At 35.0% G+C, this 16,086-nt stretch overlaps 1 protein-coding gene across 2 annotated transcripts in view; it reads right to left on the minus strand.

Moving 5' to 3' along the window:
* LOC123322896 (limbic system-associated membrane protein-like) overlaps nucleotides 1-16,086 on the minus strand; it is a 127,303-nt gene that overhangs the window by 35,695 nt on the left and 75,522 nt on the right. For both annotated transcript variants that reach the window (XM_044910978.1, XM_044910977.1), the window contains exon 5: nucleotides 12,139-12,411. In XM_044910978.1, coding sequence (XP_044766913.1) covers nucleotides 12,139-12,411 — 273 coding nt within the window. The remainder of the gene's footprint in view (nucleotides 1-12,138; nucleotides 12,412-16,086) is intronic.

A 16,086-nucleotide genomic window follows, 5' to 3' on the forward strand; every position in this document is an offset into this window, starting at 1 on the left:
AAATTGAAACTCGGTCTTCTTGCACTTATTGAATCAGGGTGGAAGAAAAAAAGTGTTTTTCATCAATTTGTGAGGATTAGAAATTAATCAACGGAATAGAAAATGTTCCCCATTCAGGAGTGATCCAATACGGCATCGATCTGTACCTACGTTTTTATTCTTCGAATAATTTCCATTAGTCCTTCGTAGACGGACGGAGAGGGTGATATTCGACTCTTGATAAGTCAGAATCCATTCGGTCGTATTCAGAAATGCACTTCATTACCCCCTTGTACAATCTATTATAAGAGACTCGGCGCATCGACAGTGAGGCAATTCTCCCAATTATAGCACCTGCCTTCGAAGTCCGAGGCATTCCATAAAGCCAAGTTCGAAACGATAAATTCATTTCGAAATATGGGAAATAGAAAATTCGGGCAGTCCTCCATAAACAAGTTCGTTAGCGTGGACCTCGGTACGAAATTCAGTCCATTTGACATCTAAAGCTTCGTTGATATTCATACCCGAATGTAAATTCCAAGTATTCATCTCGTAGACCATTATTCCCGTGATATTTATCGTAGTGCGCCCTTTACAATTCATGTCAAAGCTCTCTCGTAAATAGATTTCGAAAATTTGACATTATGTTCGGGGTGAAATGCAGCACGCACGATCGGCTGGCGGATAGATGCAGCCAGCACATACGTGCCTACCACGACGTCACATCGTTCGATATATCAATAGGGAAAGGTTGAAAAAGGGATCGATTTAATGACTAATATGAAATGTCGCAACATCGACGTCTATAAATAACCGGTTCTGTACGGAAGTGTCGATTTTTGGGGAGCAACCGATACGACGAAAATTTTTCGATATCCTTTTTACCTGTTTTCGTTTCACTCCATTCCAATGACAATTTGATATTATTCGCTTTATTTCGCCACCAAGGGAACAGGGGTAAAGGTTTTATGGAGTTAAATAGCTCACGAAAGAAATATAGCGAGAAGAATGGTATGGAAAATGGGTAAAAGATGAAGTAAGAGTAAAAGTTTCCAAAAAAATCACAGAAAAAGTTCATGAGAGCTGAAGGAAATGTATCAGAAAAGAAGAAATTGTAGCAATATTACATACAGGGTGAACTTTCCAGGTCAATTATGACGCGACAAGGATATTTTCAGAGAAAATGCCGGAACAGGTCAATTTTTATTCGGAGGTGGAGGTATTTCGAGCAAAATTGTAAGCCGAAATCTCCTCAACTCTAAGTGTAGGGGCTTCATAGGGAATAGAGGGTGAGCTAAACCTCAATTGGAAGACAATACTCTACATAATACTATCGTTTTCAAATTTACGTATAGCTCACCCTCTATACCCTATTAAGAATTTAGGGGTGATAACCCCTACACCTAAGATTGAGGAGATTTTAGTTAACAATTCTGCTAGAAACATGTCCCCCTCCGAATAAAAATTGTCCTGTTCCGGCATTTTCACCCTGTATTTTCGAATCATAAAAGTGATAATTATTATCCTCATTTATAAAACACTCTGTCATCAAACCATCAACGGGTATCAAGACCCAATAGGCAACAAAACAATGTAGCAAATATCATCCTTACCTAAAGCCCGGTACTTTCACGTGCGAATAACAAAATTTATTCGACAGATAAGTCTTATTCTTAGGATAAGTCAAAATGCAGTCTTTTCACTTTCAGATAGTGTTATTCATCGAATGAATCTGTCATTGAAACTCGTTAATAAGATTTTATTCGTCATAGATCGAATGTCAGTACGTCATTATTGGTTGAATTTTTTAGATTCTATATGCATGGTTATTCTTTGTGTGATTTTCACGAAATATTTGCTTTCTAGTTGGAATTATGACCATTTCTACAATGCAGTGTCTTATTTTACATTAATCAGTGAAAAGTAGTATACCGTGTTTTCATAGAATTGTTATCCGACAAATAATTTCATCTGAAACCACAGAAATAAGGTATCCTTCAGATAGGAAATTATTCGACAGATACTCATTGACAGTGAATAAAATTTATTCGAAGGTGAAAGTACCGGACCTTAGTGATATAAATTCAGTTCTGCCAAAATTTCAACCCAATCCTAAAATATACAATAACATTTCATTGAGGAAGATCAAAAATTTCTCAACTACCTTTTACATAATTTAATTTTGCTTATTTATAATGGTCAAAAACTATTCCTAGGTAATGAAAACCACTTGTAATTACTCACTGTGCCTGTTTACGCTGATTTTCTCGTTTTTCCTCCGAGTGACTAAGTAAAATGAACATCTGTTGAATCATCATCACAAGACCGCTTATGGATCCAGTATTGATTCGGTTGTTGTCAGTTGAAGATATCGCTGCTTTGTTGTTGAATATTATAGTTTTCCAGCCGCTCTTGAAATTTTAAAGACATTTCCGCTAATATTATAATAGAAACACCCGCTATATAAAAACTTTAGTTTCACCCGCTATTCAATATAGATTTGCTCGCAATAATAGTTAGTGCCGGTAGTGTAGTATGTTCTTGTGTGGAAGACAACTTCTTGTGTGGAAGACAAGAACTGAAATAGAAGAAAAAGGTGCCTGGAGAAGCCAGAATTAGGTTTTGGTAAGTTGAAATCCACCAGTTTCAACCTTTTTTTCTCATATTAACATTGCATTGAAATTCGCCAAAACAGTTACAGTTTAAAATATTATCCCATATTTCAACAGGAACTAAGAATTATTACTCCACTTTCACTGTGCCCGAGCTTAGGCAATCATTTAGCACTATGTTCAGTCCAACAATCTGACTAATTTATCAATGTGCGACTCGAATAACAATGCAATGTCTCTAGTAGTCCTAGTAACTTCGCTACTGTTGGGAATGGTAGACATCCACCCTAATTTCACCTTAGGAAGTTCGAAGCCTGTACATACATTGTGCTAGCAAAATCTGCCAGCGTTCAACTTCACTAAAACTTTTGAAAATATTAAACAGGATGTGAATGATATTAGTGAATGGGTATTTCGTACAATTTTTTCTGAGCACCTGCTTCTTATGAATATAGCTCCTTAAGATGGCACCTGAAATGCAATTTTCAATTTTTTTCTTAGAAATCAGAACTGAATTTTTCAGGTATCATCTCTAGAAGGTAGTATCTAAGCAGCGGCTATTCAAAAACAAAAAATTTATATGAGAGACCCACACAGCTTCTAGACAAAAATCTAAACTCCTTATTTACATGCTGTTATTCAAAAAGGTCTTAATTTTTTATGATTTTGATATCATTTGATAACACCTGAACCACCACCAAAAAATTGTTCAATTAACAAATTTATAAATGGTGGCAAGGATCAAAAAGAATGGTCAATAGAAAACTCATGTCTTAGATAGGTTCAAAAGCATTCAGAAAACTGCGTATTGACTCTTAAATCCTGAAAAAATCTAGTTATGAAATGAAATCTTGTTCAAATTGTGTTCATTTTTCCCCCTTGCGATTTTATTTAGATAGACGAATTTCCATCTACCTTAGTATTGATGTGACAAGTCTTTCAATAATGAACCGGAAAAGCGAAAGCAGCCTCATTTGTGGAAACGGAAGCGTATAGGCATCGTTTTAGTATAGTGGTTGAATCGATTGCCAGATATATCCCGGCGCTTGATATCTCAGAGGAGCACGACAGATATTTATTATACGCTCAATTACTGGTGATAGTTTTAATGAGGATATTCCTCATACATGCGTGCAGGCTCTACTGATTTTCCAGGATATACGCGGTTGGATAATATTAGATTCTGTGAACTTTGTGCCAATTTACGGCAGACAAGTTCCATTTCCGGTTCACGAAAGCGCCAGGGTTCGTAAAGTGTTAATCTTCTGCCCTAGACGTAGTGTTTTACTCGCACGGTCATTCGCCAAAGTAGTTTCGTATGCTCGGGAATTGAATCAAGGGAGGCATGGGTGGGAAACGATGTAGCATTCTTGATTGTGATCAACACCCTTCTCAAAACTTTGTTTTTGGTTCCGTTTTCCTACAACGAAGAGCTAGGAGGATCTTTTCAATTTATTCGCATTGGAAAAACCTACAAATGAGTATACACAGTTCTAAATATGTGAATAAAAAGAATGATTGAACTCAGACCCCAAAGTTTGTCGCACTTATTCATTTACACATTGTTAGGAGCAAATTATACAGCTATACAAATTCATTGAGGTATAAAAGTAGAAGACTAGGCAGAATATAGTTAATAAAGTTTGCAATTTTCTAATTTATCGATAATGGCCTTTGTTCTCTAACCTCAACTCAAAAAAAGTAATCACTATTTGGAAATTATAAAAAGGCATTTCAATTTTATTCATTAGTATAAAAATGAGAAAAATTCTGCCTTCATAACGGAGAGATTTCGTAAAGTAAATTATCTTCAGGAAACTGTTGAATATTTCTTGGAGTTCATTGAGTTCTCTAAACACCAACAGTCTGGGAAATTCATCTGAACCTATTCAACGTTGCCATTCGGAAAGGATTCGCAAGTTTGAATAAACAAGGCATCCGGAGTAAGTGTTAGTTTGATAATTTAGTATTCAGGAGTGCTTGTTTGCGCCAACATGTGGACTTTTCAACTATCGTGGTCTGCCTACCAGCTACGAAGAAAATAGACAAAGGGCTGTATTCTCAAGACTTAGGTAATCAACAAGGATTATTAATAATGTAATACAGGGTTTTTCTATATGGACATTAATTTAAGACCTATGCTTATAGCATTCTTATACAGAACATTCATAGGTAACATAAATTCTTCGAACAGATCGAATTAAATATCGTCAATTTTCACGAAATATTCTTCAGAATCAAGAGAAGAATTCTTCGAGTAGGCGAATCACGAAAAATATTGTGCATAGAGATGGAAAAAGATGTCTCCCACGAGAAATATATTTTTTCTACTCGAAAAGGCTTTTCAATGTATGAATATTAGATTTTTTTTCCTCCCGAAAGAACACGATCAAACTATTAAGGAATGTGAGTAACATCCTCATCTTCTATTCCTCTTTCGGTTTAAGCCGTCTCAACAAACGAGAATTTGTGGTTGCTCGATGCATTGACCAAATCCTCTTCACGCTCAGCCCAATTCGCCAAAGGCATTTTCTCGCTGAGGTTTAGTCATAGAAAAATTTCAGGGAATAAAGATTCGCCGATGTGACAGTTATATTACCACGGGAGGAGGAAAAATCGCATCTTTCCTCAGGAGAATCCGATTGAATGCAACTTGAAATTCAAAACAGGTGTATTAAACATGTGATCCTCGGAAAACCCCCTAAGCTGCCGCGAAATGCGAAGGAAATTAGATCATAATTTTGGTGTGAGAATATGCCGGAGGAGATTCTCGGTCGCCAGGGCGGTCGATAAGGGCCGTACTCCGCGAAAAAGACTCAAAACAATGATGGAAAGGATCGATTTTTTTTCCTCCAGTTGCTTCAAGCTCCGGGATAATTTCTCATCGAAAAAATAAACACAACCGGGTTAAAAAATTCGAAATGTAAGCCTCGCATGGCTTAGTGAACTCGGTTCGGAAAGGGTTGTCGAGAATCGGGTGAAATATTTCCCATAAAGGTTGAAAGGCGCAATCAAATACACCCACTGAGTACACCGGGGACAAAATTCTCAGATAAATCGATGAAACACAATTCCACCGGGAAGTGTTGCTTTTAGAGCTCGATTGGGAAGTAATTCACTTACACTCAGGAAAGAGTTCTTTGTCAAATATGGTATTTCACTCTTTAAATCACTCGGGGACGTAAATCATATTAACGTGGCCGGGACTTAAGTGATTATAATTACATGCAGTGTTTCCGATGGGAATTGGTTCGGATAACCTTTTTATGAAATTGAATTTTATGATACTCCATCGTTTTTCTGCCCACTCAGCGTTGAACCAAAAAAAAATCTATTATTTCTAATGGTGAAAAACATTGTTGATAAACAATTAAAAATTAATGTAGGGTGAGAAAAACAATCCGTTGAATTATTTCGAATACACCATCGCTAATTGGTTCCTTTCGGTGAACAAATTCATAAACTCGATAATTAGGCACACCAATCAACTTATTGAAACCTCCACTCGGTTAGCAGCATATGCATATGTTATTGAATGATTCCCTTTGTCGTTTGTTGTAAAATAGTACATATACTCCATTCACTTTTATTTTAGCAGTCGGTTGTCCATGAAAATTTGACACATTTCACTCTGTAAAGTACGAAAATGTGGGGTTATGACGCTTGTCAAAACATTTTTGGGTTTTAAATCAACGCTATGTTGCCCGTTCTACGTAAAAGTTTCTGTTATTACGTATTTTATCACGATATCGAATCTCTTCGGAAAATATGTGACGACTAATTGTAGTTTACACAAACTGATTGAAGGCATACCAAATCCAGATATTTGCATGGAAAATACAAGAGATCAGTATGATATCATAATATGCACTAGCTTGAGGAGAGTTAATGTTCGTTATGTTCTTTGGCTTAAGTTTGAATACGTTACATCAGTTGTAGATTTCAAAAATATTAACCCGAAGATGAAGTGATTGGAAATGGGTATCTCCCGAAGGAATTAACAGATAATTACAAGAATGTTAAATTCTTCAACAAAAATCATCTTGCATCAATATAAGTAAGGAAGTTTCAAGTCAAGATGAACTTCAACTTTGAACAAAAATTTCACATGAACAAACAATTAACAGGACAACTGGCGTGTATCAATACATTGATATAATAAAAATAATTAGGTCTTTATTGGTACCTTAAGACATTTACAATGTTTAGGACAAGTCAAATGAAAAATAGAAAAATCAATTTTCGGGAACTTATTCTACAATGACATTCATCGAAAATCCTGTAGTAAACTTTTCGCATTAGTTCACTAGAGCATAAAATTCTCAAATGCTACCACTTTTTTGGGTCTCTCAATAGAAGAAAATTCTTCGTCATTCTCTTCATTCACAATGTTTCTGATTGTTGAAACATTCAGCTGAAATACAAGTCGTTTGGATTCAGATGAAACATTATATAAATTCTCTTACATTGAATATGTTCTTACCGTCTGACGTATTGTGGATTCTAGAATATCAGGATATAACTATTTGAATGAGCGGACCTGAATTCTAAATAGCACTTCCTGAAACCCTGTCTCTATTTTCAATCACTTTCGGCATTTTCGTAATAAAAATTGATAATAGTTGTGGCAACGGCGTTATGACATTAACGACATTTAATGCGTGCCAACCTTAATCCGTTCTAGTTACAAAAACTTAAGAAAATTATTTCATGGCCAACCGACTGCTAAAATGAATGTGAATGCAGTATAGTTGTTTCGTTTCAACTCGGAAGAGAAAAGATTCCATTGGGGTTCTTATGATAGTATGGAAGAATTTCAATCTCTATTGATTTATAGTTTTTTTTGTATAATTGAAAATGCACTGGTCTTTTTTTCAGTGTCTTTCATTATGAATATAGTATCGACAATTCCCTTTTTGTTTTAGTACTTCAGCTTGAACCATTTTATTTCATTTTTCACTTTTTTCTCAAATAAATCAGAATAGCCTAGATGAAAACCGCAATGAATCTTGAAGAAAAAGATCATTTGAACCATTTCATTCTAAGATATCGTAAGGAGTCGAAGAATAATTCCTTCAGTTGAATCCTGAAGGATGGAATAATCCGAATGCGTTCCATTACAGTAGGTAACAGAATGTTCATCGGATTTTCCTCATATCACATACAGAAACTTCGGAACGAGTTCGAGTTTTGAGGTGTCCTAATTAATATTCCTCCTTTCTGCGAAAACTTACATGTACATACCTGCAAATGAAAATGGCTTGGAGTGAGAACTAATGGAGCTCTCGAACAGAAATGAAAGCCGTAACTGCCATATGAATAAGGAGATAGGTACATGTGTGTGATAATTAAAATACAAGCATACGTTACAGCTGATTTATGTTCCAAATATAGAGGCGAAAGTTTTCATTACAAGCATATTTTGGGTTGGGTAATAAGGAGAGACAAAATTTGGATGAATACAATACGAAATATACAAATCAGGAATTGAATATTCATTCAGAAATCATGTTTTGACTAGAAAGTTGGTTTCCTTATGAATCGGAGGTTCTGGTGAAATTCCCCACTAACGTAGCTTCGCAATTTTAACTAAAACCTCTCAACTGACTCCAATTCTCCCAAGAATCTCCCCTAGGTGCGTTATTACTTCATTAACTGACACCGTCCGGGATTGTTCAGACTTATCTCAGCTGTCGCACTCACATTCTTTAATATTTATATCGTCACTGAGGACTGCGTCACGAAAAGCTCTGTTTTCCCCTCTCCTAGACGCTTTAATAAAGGCTAAAAGCTGCTCACTGTCGACTATTTTGAAATGTTGAAGCTGTTTCGGACTTTTGCAGCCCGAGATATGTAGATATTCCGTGCAACTCGAAAGAGGTTTTTTTTTCCACTGACAACAGTTGCATGTGACAATCATAAGGGTGACTTATTTTTCTGCGGAAAGTTTGAATGCAGAAATATGAAGAAAAGTGAAAAATAAGAATAAATCTTTTTAGGATCACAAATAATAGAAATTGAATCGAGTTTAAGAAGCCAGATTCTACAATGCTAGAAATCATGGAGTATGAGTTCAAAAAGTCTCCTAATTTTTTCATTGGTTCGAACCAATTCCAGATGGAAACACATAGGTACACTTCTCTTGAGTTAAACATAGCATATTTACTTAGTCGTCTTTTTGTTTACTTACGTCGTTCATATCCTTGAAATTCGCTCATAGAAATTTCAAATTTTTGATCGTGATATCATAGGTTAAACGATATAAATTTTCGAGGGTTGGGAAGATCAACATGGTAATCAAAAGCAATTCCCGGAGGACCCAGAATGTTCAGATTCAGATAGAATTTCGCAACAATAGTTCAATCTGAAAATGATATCAACGAAAGATCCCTTCCGGGTTCACGAGTAGAGGAATTCATTTCACTCAAAATGTCATCCCCATAACTTCGTAATTAGATTTCAGAGTCAATTAAATTCGCGGACCAAAAATCGCGCAATTGGTTGTCTTATCCCAGGGGCACTTATTGCCTGCCTGGGAATTCGCTAAACAGTTATTGCGGCAGATCCCGTCTAGAGCAAGCAGTCGGTACAACTTTAATAAGCACTCTTCAATGGTTTCATCAAACTGAATGATAGGAGGAGTGACGACTACTGCTCCTCATATTGATTAAACGGAGAGAGGCAAGGGGGCTACGTTCAAAGAAGACATTATTCAATGTTGCACAAGTCTGGAAAAAGTTAAATAGGAGACCAAGATACGGGAGCAGAATTAATGAATCTGGAAATAAAAACGTCCAAGTTATAATTTTTCTGATGACAGGAAACGCTAACGTAGGATAATATTTGAATTTCTTGTGTTAAGTTACCGAGTGTTCAGAAGAAATGAAATAGTATAACTTTTCTTTTTAAGGTTTAATTAGGAGAATAGATGCAATTGCCTTCAATGTTTGTTATCCTCAGATTCATTGTTCGACAATTGATCAGTGAGTAGCATCAATTAGCGAGCACATTAGGCTAGATTTTCGTAAATGAATATTATTCATACTCCTATAAAAGTAAGGAATACAGCATTTCCTTTAGGTTCAAAAGATCTGTGAAATATGAGTTATAAAGATATTGAAAACTGTCTGATCTCTTCTCTAACGATTAAAAAAACTTTCGTGACACAATTCTGCGAAGTAGTAGGTTAAAACGATTTCCTTGCGAAATATGTTGAAAATAAGGGACTTAATCAAGTTTATGCAAAATTTAATCAACTTTGGAGTACAAGATGGCTGCGTTATAGACAGCTGAACTCGCTTCCGTTATTAGGAAAATGTCAGACACGATGTCTGAAGCTATTGTGCTCAAAAATATCGATTTCCACGATTAAGTTAAACATTACTTTGCACGCGAATAGTACGTACGAGATATGAATCTGTGGTGCCAGATCTAGAGACTGCTTAACATGATTTTATTCTGTAAATCATGAAACATAATTAAAATTAACTTAGTTATTGGAATTCATAATGATCCAGTTTCTATGAGGCTTTTTTAAGGTCTTTGATTGAAGATTTCTAGTAAAATTCTTGAGCTAAGAACTCACAGACTAATTAATTACTATTCCTCCTTTTTTAATTTTTTATGGGAAGATTTTCATAATATGTTTATCATAAAGGACCATCCTAACAACAGTTTCTTCAAGAAAATCTATCAAAGTTACATCAGAAATGTAAAGCCCTCAAAGAAGAAATATTTTTACTATAGAAAATGAAGTAGCAGTTTGAAAAGAGTTTATTTTAAATTGGGTACCTTGATTTCTGATCTCCGGACGAAAGCAGTCAAAGATAATTAGAACTGCCACCATAAAACATAAAGTAGCAGTTTGTCAAGCAGTATATTCTAAAATAAATTAATGAGGATCAAATACCATCGGATTATCAATCAAGATATATAATGAACACTCTCCGTTTTACTCGTGAGCGGTAAATATTAATGTACCTTCTGAATGATCGATGACTCCACAACAATAACCCTGATAGCCCAGTGACAACAAACACTAAAAGCCATCAAAGTAGAATGAATAAAGTTTCAAAGAGATCGGAATTGAACGGGAAACCATCTGACACTTTGACGAATAGTAAAAGTCGCTTTTTGTCTTTTCGATCTATAAAGGAGCTAATTTCACGCCAAAAATCTCAACCGAATACTATTTATAATTCAGAAATGACTAGAGCGATTAATTATGGAAACAAAAACCGACGAATTCCATTAATCAACCTATAATTGAACTCCTTTTATTCGGAAATTAGTACTGCGCAACGAAGGGGTTAATTTTTATGAGCCAGGACATGATTCATCATTTTGACAGCATTAATGTTGAAGGCGGTCGCTGGAAACAGACCCCAATTGAAAACGAGAATTATACCCCCAATGAACTCGTCCATGTTTTTTCGTGTTCGATAACGACACCAGAAGAACAGTGTCAACGAAGGCGATCAATTTTAGATGCCAACTTTGATGGCACCCCATGTTTTATGTATTTTTTTGCTCCGAAATATTCAACCAAGTTCGATTTCCACAGTAGGTACATATTATGAAATATCTCCTTTAAAATTGTCACTCTGCGATCTTAAGCTCTTGAACTTTTTCTTAGAATGCAACGCAAGTTTCGACAAGATTGGTATATCAAACGATAGGGAACAAAGGGCTGTCTTTTCACTTGTACCTTGAATCAGATTTTGCAAAATGAATATTCAAGAATTCAGAACACTTAACATGTTCATTGGAGGAATCGTTGACGTTAAATCGATTATGAACAAAGTATTGCTGAATCCATAACGTTAAAATCAAATTGAACTTCATTTTCATTTATGAAACTATCGAACACGAAACATAAAACGATAATGGTGTGCTTCAATGAATGTCCGCTCCGAAGTTATGATAACCTACAATTGTAAGTTATGAATCGACAAATGAAAAGCTGCTTGGAATAATTTATTGGATTCAAACGAGCACCGGTCTATTGTCGGCAGGCCTCTTGCATTTCGCAGCTTGTGGAAGGCGTCAGTAGCTGGTAGCTGGATACTTAATCATTCCGGCTCTACCGACTTTAATTTGCTGAGGTCATAAACCAGATTGAACAGCGAGGGTTGTTATATATGCCTAGGGAATCATTGGGTCCTTTCATACATATATAGCGCCTTATAGAATTGCTAAGAACCCCGAGATCTACGAGGACCTACTGGGATATTTCCTGCGTGAACGCAGAGGACCTGATGAAATATAATGATTCACAACCAAATATTTGGAAAACTATACAATAGATTGATTTAGTTGAAAGATGTCACAATACCTCGGTTTTCATATTCTCTCAACATAAAAAATTGGAGAGGTGGAGAAATGCCCTCGGTTGTTCAGGTTCATCAAAACTTTACTTGGATTGAGAACAAACATCAAGAAAAAATGTGTGCTATAAAATCTGAATTTTAAAGTTTTGGCTATAGTTATGAAAAGTATCGTATCTGGTTGGGACAGCCTTCATCACCTAAATTACTATGTTACTTACAGAGAACATGGAGGACAATCTGCTGCGTAACATCTTCACCAACACCATTACTTGCTGTACACAGATATAATCCTGCCTGATGTCTATCTACGCTTTCCAAGTTCAAGAATGGCGTGACAGCTGTTTGTTCTCCTCCAGGCAATATGTTGTTTTTTCTCGACCAAGTGATCTTTGGCACTGGATTTCCTGAAGCCTTACATTCTAATCTTACCGAAGAACCTTTTTTTGCCTCTACCCTGCCATTCGAGGAAACGTAGAAAATCCTAGGTGGCACTGAAAAAAATTAACATACTTATGAAAAATTCAATATCTGATTATCGCCTTGTATAGACGGAACACCTTATGGAAATCCATAACATAACAGCATTTGTGAACGGAATAATAGATTTTCATTCAACGAACAATAAACCTTAGAAGCCAGAATTTTTATCCGCATTTCCACTGACGCTTTTTTTTGGGTATTTTTATAGCTTAATTAATGAGCAAATATAAAATTTCATTTAAAAAAGTGAATATATTCTAAGGTTTCAATTTGAATCCTCCTATAAATTTTCGGATGCCGATAATATTCTGGTTTTCCCTTCATAATATGGATCAAACGTGATTATTCACCTAGAATTTAATTCCATATTTTTTCTGAATATAATCCATAAGAATCCTCTTAAAACTACGTTGTCATTCTGTGAAATCTTCACTGGAATTAGATCGAGAACACAATTTGAGATTTTCTCGCGCACTTTATTGCCTGTCTAGCACTAATTATTTTACAGGTATAATCATATTTGGATCCAATTAGAAGTTCAACTACCGAAAGCTATTACTTCACAATTTCACGCTTATTTAGATCGGGAGCAGTAGCCGTATCATTAGCATAAAATGTTTGCCAAGGTATTTTCATGGAACGAATCATTCCTCCGATGTACAAGGATTATTAACATTGTTTGAATAATGGAAGAATTTAAATGTGTATTTCCACAAATTGCTATTTTATATTTCTCCACCTTTTATTTTCCGTTCAATTCGAAATGAAAATATTATTTCAGTTTCTGAATTTGAACTTGAAACAGATTTATACGATTTTCCCAAAATGAGTTTTTGAACCACGACACGTGTGAAGCTCAATGTTATACATATTCTGAAAGATTCTTCTAGTTATAAATCTTAGAATTTCATCCATTTCGGCACAACCGTTTGGTCTTGAGGAAGTTTCAACTGTCCACCCCATATTTTTGGAAATTTTTCGAAGGTCAACTTTCGAGTCTTGTATCTTCCAAGAAAATCATCCTAGATCCAAAAGTTGGACATATTCTGGAAGAGCAATTCTTCCAGTAATAAATAGGTACCCAATTTCAAGGATACTTCTGGTATCCCAACAATACAAACGATTACCTTTTATGTATATTTCAATATCCTCTGCCTACATTTTTTTGAGGATTATTTGCAGTGTTAGGTGTTCTAGATACTAGATACTTTGAGCACTCACTGTACTTTTCTATCACTTCTTGCATTTGGTTTGAAAATTATTCAAATCCAAAATTTTCAAGTAATGAATTAGGACTACTTAAGGCTGTGCTCATTTCCTAATCACATTTTGGCCTCAAGTTATATAACACAAGGTTGTTATTTACATGAACTTATGAAGATTATGTTTTCATTATAATTTTTTCGGCATGCAATGGCTTCTTGTCACGAATCTACATAAATCAACTAGTTAGAAACAACTAATATAAGAGTATACTACCATGAAAATCTGAGCATTCGCCATCTTGCACCACACATTGGACGACGAATCAATCTTTAAACTTCAAGATTGTAGCTGATTAGTTGATCAGATAGAATAATGAATTATTCATTCAAGTTTATATACCTATAGCGAAATATTCACAAATTTCCATTCGATATCGGATATCTCTGTCTGTGACTCTGTGGAGGAGCAACGTGAAAAGAAATTTTCCGTTATATTGAATACCGTTTTTTGATAACCAGCATTAATTTCCTTCTTAATTGGAAATGAGGAATTTCATTTCATTTCGCAAGAACGTCATCTAAGATATTGAACCAAATGTAAACTATTTAGTTTGCGCCTCTTTATTTCCTCGATATCACTCCAGAACCAATCTTCAGCAGATGAGTTTTCCATTCTTCGATTTTCAATGGGGAAAATTCAATTCATCAGATGCATCCCAGGAATTTCAGCATCGCCGAAGAAGTGAGGCGCTAGCATCTGAATGACTCTCCCTTTTTACCGGGTGGTTTTCGCTATGGATTCGTTGGGAATTTGGCCGAAGCAGATAAAGGAGATGATCAATACTGCCTCGGACATTTCACTAAGGGGAATGTTGTATACGAAAAATTAATCAACGATTATTGCCTATTTTCAGATATAGATTATATGTGTTGCAGAAAAAATAATTTTACTGTTTTCCTTGCTAAGAAAAACATAAACATCTCCCTGAAATTTTTTAAAACTGAAGTGTCCTTTCATCGACTCAATTAGAAAAGAATTTCTGAACGAAATTCCTATGATACATTACTATACTCCATTCACTTTTATTTTAGCAGTCGGTTGGCCATGGAAATTTGACACATTTCACTCTGTATAGTACGAAAATGTGGGGTTATGACGCTTGTCAAAACATTTTTGGGTTTTAAATCAACGCTATGTTGCCCGTTCTACGTAAAAGTTTCTGTTATTACGTATTTTATCACAATGTCAAATCTCTTCGGAAAATAAAACATAATTGAAGTTTATACAAACTGATTGAAGGCATACCAAATTCAATTATTTGCATGGAAAATACAAGAGATCAGTATAATATCATAATATGCACAAGCTTGAGGAGAGTTAATGTTCGTTATCTTCTTTGACTAAAGTTTGAATACGTTACATCAGTTGTAGATTTGAAAAATATTAACACGAGGATGAAATGCATATGATGCAGTGGTTGGGAATTAGTATCTCTCGAAGGAATCAACAGATAATTACGAGAATATTAAATTCTTCAACAAAAATCATCTTCCATCAATATAAGTAAAAGTAATTAAAGGAAGTTTCAATCAAGATGAATTTTACCTTTGAACAAAAATTTCACATGAATAAACAATTAACAGGACAACTGGCGCGTATTTGTGGCTGTTCATCTTAATGCATTGATATAATGATAATAATCAGGTATTTATTGGTACCTTAAGACATTTACAATATATAGGACAAGTCAAATGAAAAATAGAAAAATCAATTTTCGGGAACTTATTTTACGATGACATTCATCGAAAATCCTGTAGTAAACTTGTTGCATTAATTCATTCAAACATAAAATTCTCAAATGTCACCACTTTTTTGGGTTTCCCAATAGAAGGAAATTCTTTGTCATCCTCTTTATTAACAATCTTTCTAATTGAGGAAATATACAGCTGAAATATAAGTCGTTTAGATTCAGATGAAACATTATATAAATTCTCTTAAATTGAATATGTTCGCTACCGTCTGACCTATTGTGGATTTGTGTGGAATTTTGAGAAGGCTATAACTATTTGAATGAGAGGACCTGAACTCTAAATAGCACTTCCTGAAACCCTGTCTCTTTTTCAATCACTTTCGGCATTTTTGTAATATTAATTGATATAAGTTGTGGCAACGGCGTTATGACATTAACGACATTTCATGTGTACCAACCTTACTCCGTTCTAGTTACAAAAACTTGAGTAAATTATTTCATGGCCAACCGACTACTAAAATAAATTTGAATGCAGTATAATTATGGTTATCATCGGTATATGCGTTCAAATCTTCTATCGAAATTTATCTATTTACATATAGATGAGGTAAAGCCTCTATTTACGAGGATAAATATAATTATAAATCTTGATTAAACTCATTGATGGAAACTAGAACCGGAAATGGAATCAGATGTATACCTATACCTATACACATTGGTTACAAATTAT

This window comes from Coccinella septempunctata, chromosome 1, assembly GCF_907165205.1.
Source record: "Coccinella septempunctata chromosome 1, icCocSept1.1, whole genome shotgun sequence".
NCBI classification, from domain to species: domain Eukaryota; kingdom Metazoa; phylum Arthropoda; class Insecta; order Coleoptera; family Coccinellidae; genus Coccinella; species Coccinella septempunctata.